General features: G+C 39.3%; 2 protein-coding genes across 6 annotated transcripts; one reads left to right on the top strand and one right to left on the bottom strand.

Annotated features, from left to right (window-relative positions):
- Positions 1 to 426: 426 nt before the first annotated feature.
- Positions 427 to 13,606, top strand: FBXL21 (F-box and leucine rich repeat protein 21). Of its 5 annotated transcripts, NM_001270994.2 has the most exons (8): positions 469 to 558; positions 1,268 to 1,444; positions 3,041 to 3,136; positions 4,610 to 4,750; positions 7,900 to 8,352; positions 9,829 to 9,951; positions 10,163 to 10,334; positions 11,302 to 13,606. In NM_001270994.2, the coding sequence occupies exons 5-8, from the start codon at positions 7,978 to 7,980 to the stop codon at positions 11,943 to 11,945; spliced, it is 1,314 nt and encodes a 437-aa protein (NP_001257923.1). In that variant the 5' UTR covers positions 469 to 558; positions 1,268 to 1,444; positions 3,041 to 3,136; positions 4,610 to 4,750; positions 7,900 to 7,977; the 3' UTR covers positions 11,946 to 13,606. The 5 variants fall into 5 exon arrangements, with proteins under 5 accessions (NP_001257924.1, NP_001257923.1, XP_015149456.1 ...); NM_001270995.1 differs by lacking the exon at positions 1,268 to 1,444 and having other exon boundaries at positions 427 to 558; positions 11,302 to 13,601; XM_015293970.4 differs by lacking the exon at positions 1,268 to 1,444 and having other exon boundaries at positions 7,902 to 8,352.
- A 1,319-nt stretch (positions 13,607 to 14,925) lies between these two features.
- LECT2 (leukocyte cell derived chemotaxin 2) lies at positions 14,926 to 19,799 on the bottom strand. The gene is made up of 7 exons (NM_205478.3): positions 19,728 to 19,799; positions 19,041 to 19,173; positions 17,930 to 18,081; positions 17,247 to 17,423; positions 16,380 to 16,497; positions 15,709 to 15,863; positions 14,926 to 15,176 (listed from the first exon to the last, which is right to left on the bottom strand). Exons 1-7 carry the CDS (start codon positions 19,771 to 19,773, stop codon positions 14,989 to 14,991), a joined length of 969 nt encoding a protein of 322 aa, NP_990809.2. The 5' UTR covers positions 19,774 to 19,799; the 3' UTR covers positions 14,926 to 14,988.
- Between the last annotated feature and the right edge of the window lie 472 nt (positions 19,800 to 20,271).

Below are 20,271 nucleotides of genomic sequence, written 5' to 3'. Positions count from 1 at the left end.
CTGTAAGGACCACAAAGAAATGCTGATCAGTGTGATGCTGCATATCTGCACAAATAAAATCTGCTGCGTATTACACTTCAGGTCTGGAGTTAGAGGGGCACTTCTGCCAGCATTAATCTAAGGCCACAGGTGAGGTGGCTGTCCCTCCCATCAGTTCTGGGAGCCACGTGTCTCCTTCTGGAGGGATCTCAGTATCCGCCCAGCTAAGAGAAAAAAAAAAAAAAAAACACTGCTATTGCTTTCGAGTGGTTAAGGGGAGAGCATGGAACAGGTGACACTCAGGGAACGCGCTCCCACCGCCACCCGCCCCCCCCATTTTAGCACCAAGGCGAGGCTCGCGGGGCGCGAAATGGCGCCGCTATGTCACGTGCCGCTGTTTTGGCGGGGCTGGGGCCGCGCCTGCGCACTGGGGCTGCGCTCTGTGCCAGGGCCGGGCCCGCGTCGGCCCCTCCCCTCCCTCCGCTCCTCGGCCGGCGGCGTGGGCAGGGCGCTGGGCTGGCTGCGAGCTTCGGGGCTGCTCTGCGACCCTGCCCGTGCGAGGAGCCGCGTGAGGAGGCGGTGAGCTGCGGGGCGGGGAAGGGGGCCGCGGGGACCCCGACTGGGAGGGGAAGGAAGTGGGCGTGAGGAGCGGTCTCCGGCCGGGCCTGCTGAGGACCCTCGGCGCCAGGCGGCAGTTGGCCCTCACGGCTGGGCGCGGGGTTCAGGCCTCTGCCCGCCCGGAGCTGTCGGCTCAGCCTGACTGGAGCTGCAAGCCTGCGGGAGAAAACTCTTTAAAGAGCTGTGGGGCTCTGGATGTGTCACTGAGTAAAACAAGGGAAGTCTTGGGGTTTCTTCACGGTTGGGAAGAAGGGTGTTCAGAGGAGAGCTGCTTTATTTTTAAAGTGGTGCAGCAGTAGAGCTTGCATAGCTAGACTTTGCCACCTAGATAACACTCAAGTGGCAATGTAGTTGTATTTCTCCAGTTAGGACTCATGCAAACGCACGGATACAGCTGAATGCTGTTGTTTTTACGTCTCCAAGGCTTTGCCATAAGTGTATTTTAAAGTGATAAATGCCTGAAGAGACAGCTGAGGTGGAGAAAGATGAGGATTGATTAAAAAAAAATCCTGCTCAGAAGCAGAAATGCTCCCCACACCCACCCATAAAAAGACCGCTGTGTCCTAAATGAAGGAACAGCTTAATCTCGGACCTCTCTGCACTCGGTGGGTGGATCTTCTGAGTCTTAGGCTTAAAATGCGTTTCTGATCTCCTTTTTGTACTCTGGCAGTACTCAGCAGTTCAGCCCTTCGCTGCGTCATCGATCTCAGCAGCTCTCTGGCACTGCCTGCATGCAGTACCTGCTCCTGTTTCCCAGGCAGGTTCTAATGTTCTGAGAACCATCACGTTACTGTCAAAACGTGATTTCCCGGAGACTTTTTGACTAACGTGGCAGGAATTTCAGCTGGTAAGGGTAGATCCGTAAACTGGCATCCAATTTTTTTTTTAGCATCTATTAAAAACCTATTTTCTGGTATTTTATTTTCTCAATTCTGATTGAGACTTGGTGTTAAAAACTGCAGGTGGGATCTGAATTGAGAAAGCAGTTATTTCTTTGTGGCCTGAATGTGTGATATGGGTTCTTTTTTCTTTCTTTATGTTTTTTTTTTTTTTTTTTTGCAGCTGATATTTTAGCAGGGAAACAGTGAACAGCTGCTAGTTTAACTGAGCCACTGCTGGCCACTTCTTGGAATTCCCTGCTTGGGACCCCCTGTCGTGGGAGACTTTTGCAAGTCTTAATTTTAGCAGAAGTTTATGCTTCTGTTACCAGGCTAAGCTGAAGAAACAGCTCTTGAATTTGAACTTTTCTAGAACCCTGCTGATAATATTGATTTGGGTTTGTTTTGGTAGGGTAACATGCCACTGTGCTACAGACTGCAACAGTAGTACATTGAAGTCAAAAGAGTTTACAGTGGAAAACAGCTGTGTAAACTAGTGCACTTGTATTTGATATTTTGCTCTACACAAATGAGGGTGTGATTAGACTTGCTGAACCTCATCAGTTTATCAAGTATTTCAACTGCTGCTGCTGTTTATCTTTGATAATAATTTGGGTAGCTCTAGAGCAGCTCTGTTAAAGGGGAGCTCGCTTCATGAGCAGTTAGTTACAGTCTGTAGTTAGTAGGAAGTATTCAGCTGTTAAAAGTTACATGCTTGGGTATAAAGCTTTGAGTGGCTGTTTCTGGTGGAAGGCACTGGAACACAAACTTCTCTGTCCTTCAAGTATTAAAAGCAAGCAGCATGAAGGGAAATAAGGGGCTGTTAAAATAAACACCCTGATATGGTAGTTGATGATAGACCTCCTAGGTTGGGCAGTCTGTCACTGCTTCCTGGGAACTTTTAGACAGGGAGGAGGAGGCTGCAGGCTGAGTGATTTGTTATTGATGGACTGCAGCTCATGGACTGCTCCTTGCTGCGTGACTGTGTGCCAAGGGTTGGACTGGTGGTGACTTCATGCTGCTGGCACGGTTGATGGTAGGAAGCTGTGCCATGTGGTAGAAGGGAGTGCTTGCATTTAGGTCATCAGTCGCATAGGTCCCTGGGCCGATAGTCAGCCTTACCAAGAAACAGAAAAAGACAGAAAAAGCATTTTTTTTCTCTCTTTTTTTTAATTCTCTATTTTCCACAGCTCTTTGATTATTGTAACAGTTATAGGCAGTGTTGTTTAACAGACTTCACTATTAATAGTAACCATAATGCAAATATTGAAAGCATACTGTTTACACTGTACTATTGACAATGTACAATGTAAATGCAGTTGCAACACTTGTTTCACATCAATTTTATGCTTAACCTGACTTCACAGTTCTGTCAGTAACAGTATTTGCAATATGAGACAAGTTTCCTTGGGTTAAGATGATTCCTCAGAGGAGACCTCTCTTATAAGCAAGAAAATGTTTAAACCAGTATCCATGTATTTTCCTATTACTTTTGTATGGGATGTATTGTTAGTTGTTTGTTTTAATTAATAAAGATTTTCATTTTTGGCATTTTATCTGGACAGGAGAGGAAGGCAGACAGATGGTTCTGAATGCCCCATGGCTGCAGCTACATCAGTTCATTCATTTCTTGCCTATTGTCACTTGGAAGCATTCTTCAGGTAAGAAAGCTACTTCAAAGTACTCCATGTGGTTTATAAGCTTACACTCAACTAAACTTGTGCATAAAATGTTTAAATTGCGTTCAGTGTTTTGTTCTCTCAGTTGTCATTTGTGTTCTGTTCACACATGTCATTATGAATCTACCTTTTGTGTTAGACACTGAAAGCACTTCTGCAAATGAATGTGATTTGTATGTGCCATGCAGAGTTGGGAGGCACGTGGCTAGCTGTTAGAAGACACGTGCTTAGCAGAGTACATGCAGTACCTGTAGATTCTATGTGCAATACAAGGCCACCATAAATTACAAAATTCTCCAGGTGTGCCATCTGCACACACTTCTGTAAATGTAGATCAACTCTAATTACAAACATGATTATACTGGCCTTGAATTTTCCTATGTGTGTGAGCTGAAAACATTATTTGCAAGATGTTTAGCGTTTGAGTTTGGTTTTTGCTTAAAAGATAGGGGCTGCTTCTCTTGTCGTGTTCGTATCTAGAACATGTACTGTGTCTGTTTTAAACTGTAAGGCTGATATTAACTGTGTAGTTTTTAAAAGATGCCGTTATGACTTGTGACTCAGGAGAATCTAAAGCTTGATGTCTCTGTTTTTTTTTTAAATAATAATTAGAAAGTTTAGCATTAAAAATCTACAAGAAATCTTATTTTTGGCTGAAGACACAACTTTAAAAGCATCCTATAGTTGTAATGTTGTTCAGTTTTTAAATCTGTGTTTTCATTTCAAACCTATCATAGTTTAAACAGGTGGGTGTAGCTGTTCCTATAACTTTCCATTGAAATTTCTTCAAATACTGTCCAATGGATAACTAATTTTGAAGATTTTGGGATACCTTCTTACAGCAGGCCAAGATACTCTTTCATACTATTATTCAGAGTATCTTTTTCATATTTGTAGATGGGAGCATATTCATACATCATCAGTGTATTTTTTTCATATTATATCATAGTTTAATTAGCCAGAGTAGTTTAACTGTTGTGTTTGTAATGATGCAGTAAGCACACTTTTGTGGTACAACTGAATAGCATTTTAAGCCAAAAGTCCTTAAATTTTACAATACTAGAGAGTTATATCTTTTTAATTATTATACACAGCTGAAAAAAAAAACCATAACATTTATTATCTAGGCGCATAACTTCCTACAAAAATATACAAATCAAGAATTCAGAAGTGTTTTCTTGCTGCATAAAAACACTTATGTGGCTAAAACTGTAGGTGATGCTAAATCTAGATTTATGCTAACACATGCATCTTTCCACTGGTTAAATGATAGTTGTTAGATGACGTTTGGTAGAAGTAATTTCCTTTCCATTTTTGTTGTTCTGCTGCCATATCTGCCTTACAGCACAGTGTATTATTCCTCTCAGTCTTGGTTCCAAAACTGACCTTAGTCCTTCCTGTGGGTCTCCCAAACTTTGCAGAACAGTTTTGTTTTTTTGGTCAATGGCTTCGCAGGTCAGTTCATCTTTTGGGACCCATCCCTGCCTTCTGGTTAAGGAATCCTTGCACACATACAGGATGACTCAACAGTGGGATGGATGTTCAGATACCAAAAAGGTGCTGGTAACTTGACAGGAACTTCCACATTCTTTGGAGGTATGTGTGCATGTAAACGTCTCATTGACTACTACCCTGATTATGTCACGTGGAACTATTATTTATTTCAGTTAAGTTCTGAAATAGAAACAGACATAATCTCACATACTTTTCCTCATTCAGGTACTCAGAACAAAATAGGCATTTACACCTTCACAGTGAATGTTAGGGCTTCATGTTTAGTGAAAACTTTGTTGTACATAACTGGTGGAACTTTTTGCTGACTTTGCATCTTCCAGAGTAGGATAATTTAATTTTGCTGTATTAAAAAGTATTGCATTACTAACAATAGAACTTCAGAATTATCAGTTTTAAAGGGATGTAGCAACAAGGACAAATTGTGGCTGCTTTCTGTCACTGAGAGTATGTATATTATGTGTACCATTTGTACCTTGTCACATTGTTTTGGTCTTTGGATATACTGAATCTCATCTGTAGCCTGGCCTTTGGGTTGGGGGAGTGGTGGCTTCTCTGTGGGTTTCCCTACGTCAGAACCTCTTTGTGGGAGCTAAAACTGTACCTTGTGATGGTCAAAAATGTTTAAATACAGAAAGTGAACTCTTATTTCTTTTTTTTTCAGGACTTAACATTTTACTGAGATGTTTTAGATAGGCATGAGAATAGCAGAAGAATAGAAATGCTTCTCAGACAAAAGCATTTGTTTAGTTTTTTTGTCTCGATCTCAGTTTTAGAAAGTAGCTGCTTTTTTTTCAGTACCTTCAAAGGAGAGAGGAGAGGAAAAGTTAGAAGGTAATTGACTCAAACTAAACTTAGCTCAGCTACCAGTAACTGAAAGAGAGAGTATGTATTATGTAACTGTTGATTACTACATCCACTTGTAATACTTTGGAATGCCTGTTCATTGTGTGACTAAAAGAACTCAAAAGTCATAAAATGTTGTCACGTAGATGACAATTTGAATTATCATGTAGATGATAATTTGATAGTAGCAAAGTGTTTATTCATGCTGAGCTTTCATCTTCATTACATAAGTAATACCAATGTAGAAATACTGCTTTGTTTTGATGCAGGGTATGTTGAAATATATGCATACCACTTGTTATTTTCTCTGTGTTGCAGCCTTTTCCCAATTGTTATGTAAGGCACGTGTCTATTCAGGGAAGATCAGATCCAGTTATAAAATATAATGCAGTGTTAATAGCTTATTTCTCTGTGGGTGTTACTTGTTTCTATCATAAATGTAGCCTTGAAGAGACTAAGGTGAAAATTTCTGAAGACTGCTGGAATAAATTCCTTGGTGGTTCAGACAGTTTGTTAGGTCAGGCATTAGAGGAGCTGGTCATGTAAACAGCTCAAGTTGTGTAGACTCTCCTCCTCCACTTCTCAGAGGAGGCATGTGCTTTCTTTTCACGAGAGTGGATTGTTACACTTGTATGTCAGTCACCTCAATAGCCTACAGATCAGGATGTGTCAGCAGTGGAAAATAGCAGAATTTTTGACAAGATGGTCTGGCTTCTGGCGGGTGTTCCTTGGCTTTGGTTTTTTTTCCATCATAATGAGATACTAAGGAAAACTTCCACCCTAAATGTCAAATACCTACAGCGTATCTAACTTACTCCAGTATTTTGGGTACTTAATATACTGAAATCAGAACTGTGATTGAGTTGCCCTCTTTTAAGAGCCGTGAGCAAACACTTAAGCACAAGATAATGCAGGTATATGTGATTTTTTTAATATCCTGTCAGAGAGAGCAGAGAAGAGACTTGCATTGGGCAGAGGTCAAGCGATAGTGTAGTGTTACAAGATAGATATTTTCTGTGTGTGTGGAGCGGTGATCTCCAAAGGCCTCACTCATGCTGTGATGTGTGGCCTTTAGAAGCAAAAATGTATGTAAGCCACATGGAGCAGGTCAGTAGACTTTACAGCTGCCTGAGAATCATGATAAACCAAAGAACTCAAGACAAGGGATAGAATAAAACAAAATGTGAACATCAGACTAAATTTGTCTGTGAATATTTGAAATTTACCAGATCCTTATTCTTTTTTTTCCGCTGGGCATATTTGGAAATGCATTGGAAAAACTGAATAAGCCGGAATAAGAATTAGAACCCATTTCATTTCTTAAAGTTTCTTTATTTAATGCTTAAAGAGGGGAGAAATGACATTAAGTAGAGTTGAATCCCCGAAAAAGCTTGCTGTGAGGATTGTCATAGAAAGACAGTTCAATTAAAAATAGACGTGTTCTGGTGATTTGTGAGGAATGCATGGTAAAGTAATGCAAAATTTCCCTTCAGACTGGTTGCAAATAGAGGAGATCAGCCTGAACATGTAATTAGCAGAACCTTTGGGAGGGGTCCTCAGCCCGCTGTAAAATGGAGCAGCTCTTGGAACAGTAAAACAATTACTGAGGATTAACTGCAGAATAGAATTCAGTCTTGAATGGATTTAGGTAGGCTGCCATGTGTCATAATATGAGATCAAAACTCTTCCTGCTCTTCTCTAATCTCTGGTTCAGATGACAAAGGTTATTTGGCAGAGTAGTGCACTTTGCTGTGTTGTGAGATTGCTGTCTTCTGTGCCAAAAAAAACAGCATGGGATTCTCACTTCTTGCTTTTGTTTTGCTGAGTGGCCTCTGGAGTATGTTTTTGCTGTTAGTTGTGCAGACCTTTTCTGTGTTTGGCAACTGTTTTGTTTTTTGTCTTTTAAAAAGTCTGTGAAGCAGGTGAGCAAAACTATTGAATTGGATTCTTCTGGAGGCATACATGTTATAAAGTTTGTTGTTGCTTATAGGAAGTTCTTGAGAATTGGCTTCTGTAGGTAACAGAATTCTTGTAGTCTGAGATTAGCTTAAAGGTACGTAATTTGCTCCTACTAAAGTAAATTGCTCTTAAATACTTCTTTTCTATGAAATGATTGATATACTCTGAAGTAGTAACACATTAAACTGTACATCGTAAATTAGGAAACTTGTTTCTTAACTTGTTTCTACCAAAATCAAGTTGTATGATTTGTACAAACAAATGGTGTTGAGAAGCAAGGTCCTTGCTCATGTCTATGTGCTAGACATTAACACGTGGACCTGAGTGTTTAATAGCAAAAATAGCAGGTTAGTAACATGATTTATTCATTTCTTATTGTTTTCCCTGTCTTTATTGCCTTTCTTCCCTAATTTCTTTATTTTTTCTAGAGATCTACTGTACGTGAGGACTTTCAAGAAACTTGTACAGTTTGAATACATTGGATTGGTCCAGTGCCTGAAACTTTCATGATGAAGAGAGCTAGGCAGAAAGTTATGGTTGACAATGCGGTTCCTCAAACATCACAGGAAAACAAAAAACAGAAAACTTGCTTATATGGGTCGGCCTTTAGTGAGTCTGACCCTCATGCCTCAATAGACTGGGGAAGCCTTCCACACCATGTTATTCTGCGCATTTTCCAGTTTCTACCTTTGGTAGATCGAGCCAGGGCATCCTCCGTCTGTCGAAGGTGGAATGAAGTTTTTCACATCCCAGATCTCTGGAGGAGATTTGAATTTGAACTCAGCCAGCCAGCTACTTCTTACTTAAAGTCTACTCATCCTGATCTAATTCAGCAGATTATCAAGAGGCACGCTGATCATCTGCAGTATGTCAGCTTCAAGGTAGAGTCTTGGGTAAATGGAGGCTTGTTTTGTCACATTGCTCTGCATGCTATATGTAGCTTCTCTGCATATGGAGAATCAAATCATATGTGTTGGTTGTCTCAAGTGTTATTCCTGTAAAGTGTTATACTTAAAAAGACAGCTTCTGGAACAACTTGTTTTTCACACATACTCACTGTTTCTTTCTGATTTCTATACTCCAGTCCCTACAAAGTAAGGAAAGAGCTAATGTTATGTGATACTGCACTGAAGACTGAGTTATGTTTTTCAGAATATACTGTGGAGTTTCTCTGTGCCAGCGTTGGTGGCAGTCTGAGAACTCAGCAGATTGTTGTGTGGATAAACATTTCTTACACATTGATGAATTGGAGGTAGTGAACTGAAGTCTTATGTGTGTAATTTTGCAAAACTGTCTGTACTGTGAAGAACAACTTGAAATTTTAAAATTCATGTGAATGGAGAGATGTTATCCATGTATATTCTGGTGCTTGATAAGTAAGGAAGTAATGAAGTAACAGTAACCTTGATTTAAAGGAAGATTATATTAGTAGTCTCAGGACTGCATGAACTTGGTATTATTTGATTACTTGGTGTGGGTTTACTAATAATTTATCTGAGAAGATCATAGTTGAAATTGCATTTGCTTTGTTAACAGTTTATAGTCACTTGTTAAGAGGAGGTGATCATATCTGTGAAGGAAAAGGAGAAGAAAGAACTGATGCTAAAGCTTGGATACAAATCCAAAGCTGCTTTTTGCCAGCAGTGTTAGGAGCTTGACATTTGGAGATCCGTGGATGATAAGTTATTAAATACTTATTACTTTTGCACATCAGGTAACAGATGATAAGGAACTGGCAATCTAATATCTTTCTGCAGCTTGCACCCTTTTCCAGGCACTTAAAAGTTTATCTCACTTCTTCAAGTATTGATGCTGTCTGTCATCTCGGCTATTAAAAAGGAGGAGCATGAGATGAAATGATGATTTGTCCAAAGTTGGTCATTGATGTTACAGATGAATGGGGAGTCAGTTCGTTATTCAAGATGCAAAGCTTTCCCTATGCGGGCAAAATGGTTTAGTTTGCTGAGGATGTCTAGACCTTCTCAACTTTTTTTCTGCTCTAAAAGTCTGGTAATTGTACTTAAAGTACACACGTACCACTGTTGATCATACTGGCACTAGTTATAGTTATTTGGATAGACATGAGCTTGTTTGAGAAGAAAGCCTAGATCTGTGCTGTGTTTTCCTATTGGAAAGAACTATCAATCATACCTGGGAATATTTTTTACTACTGACCTTCCTGAACTCTTTCTTGTCTTGAAATTTCTAATTTGTGTTCCTTCCTTGTCTTTGTGGTAAATGAAGCCTGGCGCAGTGCAGCTTGAGTGGTCATGGATCTTGCAGTCTTGGCTGTCAGTGATGCTATTGTCTGAAATACAGTAAAGAATGACTTCATGATTTTTTAATTGCTTTTATAGGTTGATAGTAGTACTGAGTCAGCAGAAGCAGCCTGTAACATCCTCTCCCAGTTGGTTAACTGTTCTATCAAGACACTGGGTTTGATTTCTACAGCAAAACCAAGCTTCATGAATGTCTCTAAGGTACTCTATTTTTTTTTAATAAAACATAACTTAGAAACCATATTTCAGGAAAAAGTAATTTAAACAATGATGAGTGTGTATTCTTTACGCAATAAAGGGGATAAGTAGTAATTATTTTTGACGTTTTTATGGTTGAAACACCTAAAGTTCTGGTGAAGTTCCACCTGTGTTTCATAAGACTTTTTTTCCCTCTTTCGATTCATCCAAACAGGCTCACTTCGCTTCAGCACTGACGGTAGTTTTTGTAAACTCAAAGTCATTATCATCAATCAAGATAGATGACACACCTCTTGATGATCCTTCTTTGAAGGTTCTTGTTGCTAATAACAGTGATACTCTAAAACTGCTTAAAATGAGCAGCTGTCCTCACGTATCACCTGCTGGTGAGTAGTGAATATGCATGAAAAATATAGTAGAAAAGCAACATAAAATAGTAGTTAAGACCTACTTTTGAAACAATTATTCACGTACTGTATATAGGCAGTTTATATAAATGTGCAACCTTGTAAATTGAACTGATATTTTGTGGGAATATATGTGCAAAATCCGTGACAGATTTATTACTAACTGATGGGTTGAGGGACATGAAAGCAGTTATAACTGTTCTGCAAAATGCTGTGAGTTTAACTTACTGAGCAAAAAAATGTTAACGTTTCAAAGTTGTACTAATAAAAACAGAAGGAGTTAGTGAATTTTTAAAACTAGTAGCAAAAGAGCGAGAGTCTTTCAGTTTCTTTAGTGTCCTCCTGTGTCCAGATCTAGTAGCATGAACTTGCTCATTTAAGTATTGTTTAGCAAATGGCTGATTCCAATGAAAGGCTCTAGAAAATACAGGCTTGATGGAAAGCTCAAAGGACCTTTGAGTCCCTTCTCAATTACCTTTCTCCCAAAACCGTGTAGCAAGGTAAAGGGAATGTTGATTTACTCTTTCTCCTGTATTCAGTATCTGGCATCCACAAAAAGCAATTTAATCTGTGAACTCTGTTCCAGCAGATCAAAAGCAATGTGTTATTTGTCTTAGCTCAGGGGAAGTTTTTGTTATAGCTTAGCTGTTAAACTTGGCTGCTGACGTTCATTTAAATGGAGCTCTCAGATAAGTGCTGAAGGAATGAGCTCTGGGGAGGGGAACAGTGGCAAGTTTGGCTGGTTCTTACCTGATCCTGCTGGTAACTATTTGTGGCCAAAACCCCATGAAAGGATATTCTGAATTTCTATCATACTTCGATTTTTTTTTTCTGCTGTAGGCACGAGCATTTAATCCAATAGACATAGTACTTGCTTGAGCTTTGCAGCACATTACTGTGCTTAAGTTCACTTTTCATTTTACGGAGTAACTTGTTTGTTTCTCAGGAGTTCTTTGCGTTGCTGACCAGTGTCATGGACTTAAGGAGCTGGCTTTGAACTACTACATACTAAGTGATGAACTGTTGCTGGCTCTTTCAAGTGAAAAACATGTGGACCTTGAACACCTTCGCATAGACGTTGTGAGTGAAAATCCTGGACAGGTTGAATTTCACACTATTAAAAAGCAAAGCTGGGATGCTTTTGTTAAACACTCCCCCAAAGTCAACATTGTGATGTATTTTTTCCTATACGAAGAAGAATTTGATGCCTTCTTCAGAGAGGAAACCCCTGTTACTCACCTTTACTTTGGTCGTGCAGTAAGCAAAGCAATGCTAGGTCGTATTGGTCTGAATTGCCCAAGGTTAATTGAGTTGGTTGTGTGCGCTAATGGACTTCAACCTTTGGATGATGAACTTATTCAAATTGCTCAGCGCTGTAAGAACTTAACAGCAATGGGACTTGGGGAATGTGAAGTAACTTGCAGGGGTTTTATTGAATTTGTGAAGATGTGTGGAGGCAGGCTCACACAGCTTTCTATAATGGAGGAGGTACTGATTCCAGATAATGATTATAGCTTAGATCGACTTCATTTGGAAGTCTCCAAACACCTTGGAAGAATGTGGTTTCCTGATATGATGCCAACATGGTAAACACTTCATTTGTGGGTAAACAGGTAGAATCAGGGCGTTACTTTCTATGCAAATAAAGATTTTTAAAACAAAATGTGAAAAATTATTTTCATATTTGATTTTTTTTTTTTACCTTGAGAACCTCTGGTAGCATAACAGTAAGATATTCAAGAATGTTAATGATATACTGAAATAGAAAATAGATTAAGTGTACTTAACACTGAAAATAAGTCTGGTTTACAGGTGCTTCATACTTCAGTCAACTTGAGCTTCTCTCAGCTCCAGTTTAAATGTTTCATTCAAATTGAAGATTTTTTTTTCCCATGTCTGTCTTTAAGTCTTTCTGCTTTACTCAGAATAATACAAAAGAAATTTTTCTCTTTGAGTAAAGCTAACTATATGGGAAGCTCGATATAACTTGGAGTTCATTAAGACTGTTTTATTTGTCATGAAGTTTTATGCAACTGTTTCTCAAAACATTCTTGTTACACATGTAAAAGTTTGTACATAAAAATATTTAACACCAGCCCAGGTTATTCAAATATAATCTAGCTTAAACTCCTGACAGTATATTAAAATGTTGTTGGAAATGAGTTTTTGCAACAACAAAAAAGGCTTTCAGATTTTAAGTTGCACTTTAAGTCACTTTATCAGATTAGCTTAAACTATAGAGACAGCATTGTACAGTATGTTGTTTTTCTATCTTATACATTAAGTGGATGGAAAAGAGATTGCATTAAAGTTAACAAATTTAAATGTAAATTGATTGCTTGGAAGAACGACAAAGCACTTCTGAGTTTGAGAGTTCGTATCTTTGATTACAAAGGTTGACGTCTGAATGTTGTTCTATGCTCTTGTTATAAGAGATAAGAATCTCACGAATGTGGCTAGTGGAAAAGAAGGATCAGATGGAATGCAATTGTCTTTAATCACTTTCTGAAGTCAAGAGTTTAGAGCATTTCAAAAAACTGCCAGATAAAGGCTGAAATGACTTGCAGTAGTCTTGTCTTGCCTTTCTTCTATAGAGCTGTGCTGTAAGCCCTGATTTCTGGACTATGTATTGCTGGAGGAGATGCTGAGACTTTTGGTTTGGGAGGGATTATAAGACTGTTTAATATTTGTTATTAATTGCTTTTTTTGATGAAGATTTTTTTTCTTTACGGTGGAAAGGAATAGTGAGTTGATGTGAAGTATAGTATGTATTTTTGTGATAACATTTTGCACAGTTGAATTGAAATGTGTAGTATACAGATTTTTCTGTAATTTTTTTTCATGCTGCATTTCTATATTTCTATTTGTAATAAGTCTGCATTTAATTTACTGGTGGTATTTGTCACATCTGATAATGTCAAATAGTTTCTTCCATGGTTATACTTTTCTACAGTTAAAAAAATTAGAGGCTTAAACCTCTGTTGCTTTGATCAGACTTGTTCACAGTTACAAGCTAAAGGAATTCCAATAATATATAAAGCTTATCTAAATCAGTAATGTAGTATTGCTTGTTGTACAATTATGAAAAGAAGCATCTGGCTCTGGTTACTAGCACTTACTACTCAGGCATTTGCTTCCATAAGTCAGGGGATTGAAAAGAAGACTGAGGTATTTCCAAGCAGTTCTTGGTTTAAGATGTGTGATTTGCTTTTAACTGTAAACATAATAAACTGATCTAATACCTGCACTGATCCTAGACTCTTATCTGTCTGTTGCGCTGCTCATCTTCCCTTTAGATTGAGTTTTGTCATGTATCTAACATGACAAGCCTAGAAAGGTAGTGGAACTGTTTGAGTTAAAGGGAATTAGTAATCATCCTTTCGCATTTGTGCCTTAAGTAGAGTTTTAGATAAGATGACAAATCTTTTAGAGGGTTGAGAAGTTCTAGAGTCCTTTATGCCCCTGTAGCCAACCTAATGGAATTAGTGAAGTACAAGTCACTAGTGGTTATATACAGAAATGAAACACGAGGGGGGAACTTTAAAGTGCTTACTTGAATATTGAGCCTTTCTCTGTTACTGGAGCAGCTTTTCTGTGAAGCTGCTAATGTTGGCTTGCTCCAGTTCCAAGCTTGAAAATGGGCCTGTGTTTATTAGCGATGTAAATTTTAATGTGGTGACTTCTTTTGGTATATTTGTTCAGAATGATGTGAATAAGGGAGACTGACTGATAATATCAACCACATTGATTCATTAGTCTTCATGTGAAATACCAGTTTACTTGGTAGCACTGGACATGGTTAATGCTGAATTTTAGTTTTAATATTACATTTCAGTATTGTGTTGGTGGCATGATACGTGTGTTGTTTCTACTTTCTAAACATCCCTCTCTTCACTGTGTAATGCAAGGATGCAGCTTGATGCTAAAGTAACTAAAACCCTCCATGTTAAGTGCAGAATCTACACCTAAAAGACGAAGATGATTTGTATGGTTGGTCCTTGAAGTCCGTTTCAGCAAGAAGCTTGCAGCAATGCACCTTTTCTGCCACACGAGGGGGTAAGCTAATCTCCAGGTTCATTGACAGACTCATTGGCAAAGTTTATAATGAGTCATTGCTAGTTTCCCCATTCTCTTACAAATGCAAATTCAAACAAAATCTCCTTTTTTATTTTGGAATCCCTTTTGCTTATCTATAGAGGCATCGGTTGTGGGATGACTATTCTAAACAGTATCTTTCTGTCTTCTGGAATGTTCTAGTAAATTTCCCTCTAATTTTTCTCAGTTTAGATGCCTTCAAAAACTGAAATAATCTTCCTTTCAGTAACTTTGTATTCCAAAATGCAGTAAAGTTTGTAAACTGGCGTAAGCTGCAACAGTAGCTATTCACAACTACCAATACTTAAAAATCAGTACCTCACTGGTACCTGGCAGAGATGTTGATGTTAGGACCTTACAGTATTAAGTAGGGCCCAAAATATTGCATCAGTAATCTATTGTTGTGCCTGCTGTGTACACTTTATTCTATTTGTAAAGTACATTTTCCTTCTTTCATTGAGATAGACCATCCATGTGAGAACAAAAACAGCATTTGAATGCTGAGATGTATTTATTCAGAACTTATTACACTTCCATTTCACTTTCTCCCTTTCCCCCTTTCAAGATTGCTAGTAGGATCTGAGCGATCGCAGTTCTCAACATGAATGTGAGATATGATCCCGGGAAATACTCTTTGCATCGGCAACATTCTGCCAAGGACTTGTCCCTTAGAAATCCTACCATTGTATCTGATGGGATGGATGCACAGCAGTTTGACACAGAAGCCTGGTTAAGAAGAGGAAGAAAAAAAATTAGATGATGTACATTTGTTCTTTTGCATTCTATTTGAACAACTCTTGTCCTTTCCACTGAGATAGCAGTTTTGGAAATGCAATGCTATCAAAAATACTGTAAAAAGTAGAGAGAGCGGTTGGAGTTGCTGGCTTGTTAGGGAAAGGAAAATGAAGGGACAGGTGAGAATTCTTGCTTTAGCAGAAGAGCTTGAAGACATTGTACAGAACTCAAGCTCCCCGTTTTTAATTTTTTCTCATGTAATTTGCAGCCCAACCAATTTTTTTTCCTTGTAGAGAGAAAACTAAATAATAGTTCATGAAGGCAAGATCTTCCCTCGTTGTCTTTAAGATTGAGTTGTTTATATTTTCATCCTAAGAAACGAGCAGAAATTTCTGAATGTGGAGATAAGCAGCTGGAAATGTGTGCTTTGCTGATATACTCAACTACCTGTGAGGGAACGTATCCTACATGAACTTGAGTCAAAATGAACTATTAAATGAAATAAATGAAAATAGCTTTATACCTGATCCCCTGATTTGGACTCCATCATCAATGGCGTTTCCATTATGAAAGAATTTAACTGGTCCAGACAGCTCACCAGAAAAGGGAGCATACACTGTTGCACCATCAGCACAGATGACATCCACGCCCTTGTGCTTCTCTCCTTTACCATTGCGCCTGGAAACAAATATGTAATGAGAGAAGTCTCTTCCAGACCTTACGTTATGCAGAGAGAGGTCGCTTAGCAAGTTCTAAAAACAGGTTAGTAGTACTAAGATGGTGCTGCCATGATTGACCAATGTGTAGAAATTCTGTTTTGGTAGGTAAGGTAATGTTATATAGTCTGCTAGATTTACAGCTTTGGGAATTGTGTGGGTGGATATGTATTTCTCCCTAGCTTTGCAATAGAACTCTAGAGCTGGAGAAGTACTGGTTGGAAGGTACCTGTGGAGGGCGTTTAGCCCTACCTTCAGCTTGTATTGTTCCCAACACCAGGTCAGGCATGACTTTGTCTAACCCAACACCTCCAAGTATGACGGTTTCATGAACAACATTGGCAGCCTGTTCTTATGCTGCATTACCTCTGTAGTAAGTGTTCCCTTATGTTCAACCTAAACTTTCAGAGCTTAAACAGAGTTCAAGTCTATTCCAACAGAGCAATAATAAAACCCCCATGTGTTCAAAGTATAGTACCTTGGAGCTCCAAAGTATCCACAGCCATATTTATCACAGCCTCTTATCTCATTTGTAGGATTCCCAGCACATACTACAGCCCAGTGAGCATCTTGTTGTGGGAATGGTGGTGAAATATCTATGAAATACAGAAACAGGAAATGAAGGTAGTGTTGGTTTTTTTTAATGTATTTCATATTTGCAACTATTACATTTTCATTTTAGTTAGGAAGAAACATGCTGGAATTACATCTTGCATGTTCAGTTGATGTTTGATTCTCCATAAAATTTGTCACCCCTTTGGAAACATAAGTGGAACAAGTGCCTCAAACTACATCTTAATGCTTTGTAATTACAGTGAGCTGATATAAAGAACACGCTTCAAAGAGGAAAAAAAACACAAAACAGGATTATCACAGTTATAAACCAGAGTGTAAACTGAGGGGTAGGAGAGGATTTGGATTTTTCTTATTCTGTGCCTACACTAATGGAATCAAAGTCCTTAAGTCCTAAACCATCACCAGAATCTTTAGGATGATTGTTTTCAAGTGCAAATTTAAAGTTTGATCTAGTTAAGATGTAATATTGGAAACATTGCTGGTAGTTAGAAGGATCAAAAGAGACATCTGACTCTGTTGCTGGAACTTGATGCTGCTGTGCCATGGGAGGGCAGTGAGGGGTGAGAAATAAAGCTCAGTAAGCTAATACATGTTCCTTCCTTTCTGTGGTCCTGTTATGCTATAATGCATGTCTTCTCTCTTTTGGAGGTTGCTCTTTAGGAGACCCTATGACAGAGGAGACTCCTATTGTTTAATATTATTGTTATTTGCAATTAAACATATTTTCATTCATGATAAAACTCAAATGTTTGTTGCATGTTTTTTTTACCAGGTATAGGTCTGAGGAGATGAGTAGGATCAGACTGGTCGCAGTTCTCGACGTGAATGTGAGACACAATGCCAGGAAACACTTTTTGCATTGGCAGCATTCTTCCAAGTTGTTGCCCTTTCTGGATTTGGCCGTGGTATCTGATGGGATGAATGCAGACCAGTTTTACACAGTAACCTGGAAAAGATGGGAGAGGAAGGTCAGGAAACACCAGCTGCATCTGTTGAGGCAGAGTGCAAGAAATCTTCCTCACTGGGCTGTTACTGGGGGCTACAGTGGTGAAGCTGAAATGGAGTCAAGGTACCAACAATCTTGCGAGTATTCACATCCCTATAGAAAATAGGAAAAAGGAAAAGAGGAAGTTGGAAAACAGAGGCAGGAAAATATCCACTCATCAAAACTGAGTATTCGGATGCTTTGTTTTTACTGTTTCCTTTGTTTGACTTGCGGTCATTTTTCTGCTATGTGTTTTTCAGCTCCCTTCTTCTGTTCTCTCTAAGAAAAAGGCTGTATCCTGCTGGAGCTTTTGGTATTTCTGAGCAGCAGTGTAGTTGTGCTTCAGTATAAGAACTAGAGAGACTAAATCAGCAATCTGCTTGACTTCAAGAGGCACAGAAATATCTTACTCAGGTAAATAAGATTGCTAGCGCCTGCCTTCTGACCTGTGTGCTGTTATTACTTACCTGACCCAGAGATTTGGACTCCATCATCAATGGCATTTCCGTTATGAAAGAATCGAATGGGTCCGGAGAGCTGGCCGCTGAAGGGAGCGTACACTATTGATCCATCAGTGCAGATGACATCCACGCCCTTGTGCTTTTCTCCTTTACCCTGTCTGAAGACATAATTAAGTAATTATGCAATCTGTCAGGCCTAATAGATAGATCACGTAGCACTACATACGAAGTTTCTCTTAAAACGTAAGGTTTTACATCTGCAGTGAAATTGGGAGAAGCTAGTGGGGAGAAGCTAGTTTCAGTCGTATTTTTATTGCAACGTGTTTGTATTAGTATGACCCACTTTAAATGGGGGCAGAATTTCAAACTTTAATGAATGTTTTTAATTCTCCCAAATTCATGGGACGCCAGACCATCACACTACCCCTGTTCCACCCCAGAATGCATCTGTGCCATGTCAAATAGAAATGTATATTTGGCATTTTCTCACTTAGCAATTCTTAAGTTCTGTAGTAGAGATCATAGAATCAGAGAATATCCTGAGCTGGAAGGGCCTGGGAGCATTTGTTAGGACAGCATAACCTTCTCTGTTATAAGGTGCCTATGCAGAGGCAGTGGTGTCTGCAGATCTTTAGCTTGTGTAAAGTAATTTGTAGAGCTTCCTATAAGCTCTATTGATGATTGCTAGTTAAGTGTCTTGTCTATAAGAACCAAGGATGAATTACACTAGTCCTTGGAAAGCTTTCCATTGCGGTTCCTACTCAGCCTGCTAGTTTATGTAGTGGTCTCTCTTCTTTACTCTTTACCCATACATCTGTTAGTCAAAATCACACTGATATTTTTTTCAGTGAGATTGCTTAGTAATGTCTCAAAGTAAGAGAAAACATAGAGAAGCTCTCTTTCATTTAAAGTACAGCAGAAATATCAATGAATGATATATGAAAGGCACGACTGGTGATTTTGTGTATTGCTCTTAAATCTTGGAGAAAGAAGGCAAAATATTAGCAAGCCTTTCGTTTTTAAAAGTTGGTTATATCTCATTCTTGCTTTGTGAACATTTGGTGTAGGAAAGCCATGATGCATTCCTGCTCCAGGCCCCTGCTGCCTGCCCTGTTACCTGCTGGCTCCGTAATTGCCGCAGCCGTATCTGTCACAGCCCCGGATTCTATTGAAAGGATTCCCGCTGCATATCTGCGCCCAGTGCCTGCCCTGCTGCTGCGGAGGGTGCACCTCCCACTGCCTGGCAAAAGCTGCCCATACAGAAGAGGAAAACAGGAAAATAGAAATAGGAATGCGTTAGTGTTGTGCAACTGAAAGTGGTAAGCTGCAAAATGCAATGTTTAAGATGGAAGACACGTGTCGTGACTTCTGCCTCGCAGGAGAGGTTTCCTCCTTAATTACAGGTAAATGATGGTTTGTGGGCCTTCATAATGCCCCAAACTGCAGCTGTAAGAACACTGAACAACCTGTTATGCATATTTGACTGCTTTCCTGGAAGCCTTGTGCCTTGATAAAGGTACATACAGTAAAAGGAAGTAAAGCTGTAGACACAGATTTCTAATATTAGTTTCTGCTATAATACCAACTACTTTTTCCATGAAACCAAAGCACTTCAGTATAGCTCTATCTGTAAAAACACACCCTTTTCTATTTTTTGTAATAGTTATATACTAGCGCACGTTACTATAGTTCATCATAAAAACACATTTAAAGAGCTTAGCTTTATGTTGAAATTAATTACTGAAATTAATTAGTGTCTGTCTGTACACTCGAGACAAACCACACCAAAGCAGTCCCAACTCACCAGTGGACACCAGGCTGAGCAGGGCGATCAGGCTGAGGGCTGGCATCTCGTGCCTTTGAGCGAGTCAAAGACGTCCTACAGTAGCTCTCTGTAGTATTTATGTGTTTTCCAAAGTGTGGATCTGTTGTGTTGGCCAATCAGTCCTGAGCCAAGTGTTACAGCGCCGAGCAGACAGCCTTGCCATATTAGGCACTAAAGATATCTGTACATTATAACGGTTTTTTAGAGCTGGTTGGGAAAGACAGGTAAAGTAACGGGTGTCTTAGCTCACATTAACAGATGGAAATGAACAATCCCACTTTTCAGGAAGCTTTGGTTGAACCATTTCTTAACGCTTTTTCTTCTCCTTCCCCAAGCAAGGACACGCTTAGGCCAAAAATGATAGGAATCAAGAATTGGATCCAGAGGATTCAGCTGGTGGGAAAAGATGGGCAAAACTCCATGTGTTGTCTGTTGTGGGCATCACCAGTTGTCTTTCTCTGCTGGTTCCAGTACCTCCTCCCCAGCTGTATGTGCCCATTATGGCTTTCTAACAGCACAGCAG

Source organism: Gallus gallus, chromosome 13 (assembly GCF_016699485.2).
Source record: "Gallus gallus isolate bGalGal1 chromosome 13, bGalGal1.mat.broiler.GRCg7b, whole genome shotgun sequence".
NCBI classification, from domain to species: domain Eukaryota; kingdom Metazoa; phylum Chordata; class Aves; order Galliformes; family Phasianidae; genus Gallus; species Gallus gallus.
The sequence above is the reverse complement of the archived record's forward strand: the minus strand, read 5'-3'. Positions and strand labels throughout refer to the sequence as shown.

Excerpts from the sequence above, each read along its gene's own strand:
- FBXL21 (XM_015293971.4), top strand. The coding sequence starts at position 7,978 with ATGATGAAGAGAGCTAGGCAGAAAGTTATGGTTGACAATGCGGTTCCT. Across the intron at positions 8,353-9,828 it reads TGCAGTATGTCAGCTTCAAG|GTTGATAGTAGTACTGAGTC; the intron begins GTAGAGTCTTGG and ends TTGCTTTTATAG. Across the intron at positions 10,335-11,301 it reads TCCTCACGTATCACCTGCTG|GAGTTCTTTGCGTTGCTGAC; the intron begins GTGAGTAGTGAA and ends TTTGTTTCTCAG.
- LECT2 (NM_205478.3), bottom strand. The coding sequence starts at position 19,773 with ATGCCAGCCCTCAGCCTGATCGCCCTGCTCAGCCTGGTGTCCACTG. Across the intron at positions 17,424-17,929 it reads AGTCCAAATCTCTGGGTCAG|GTTACTGTGTAAAACTGGTC; the intron begins GTAAGTAATAAC and ends CATCTTTTCCAG. Across the intron at positions 15,177-15,708 it reads AGTCCAAATCAGGGGATCAG|GCTTCTGTGTCAAACTGCTG; the intron begins GTATAAAGCTAT and ends CTTCTTAACCAG.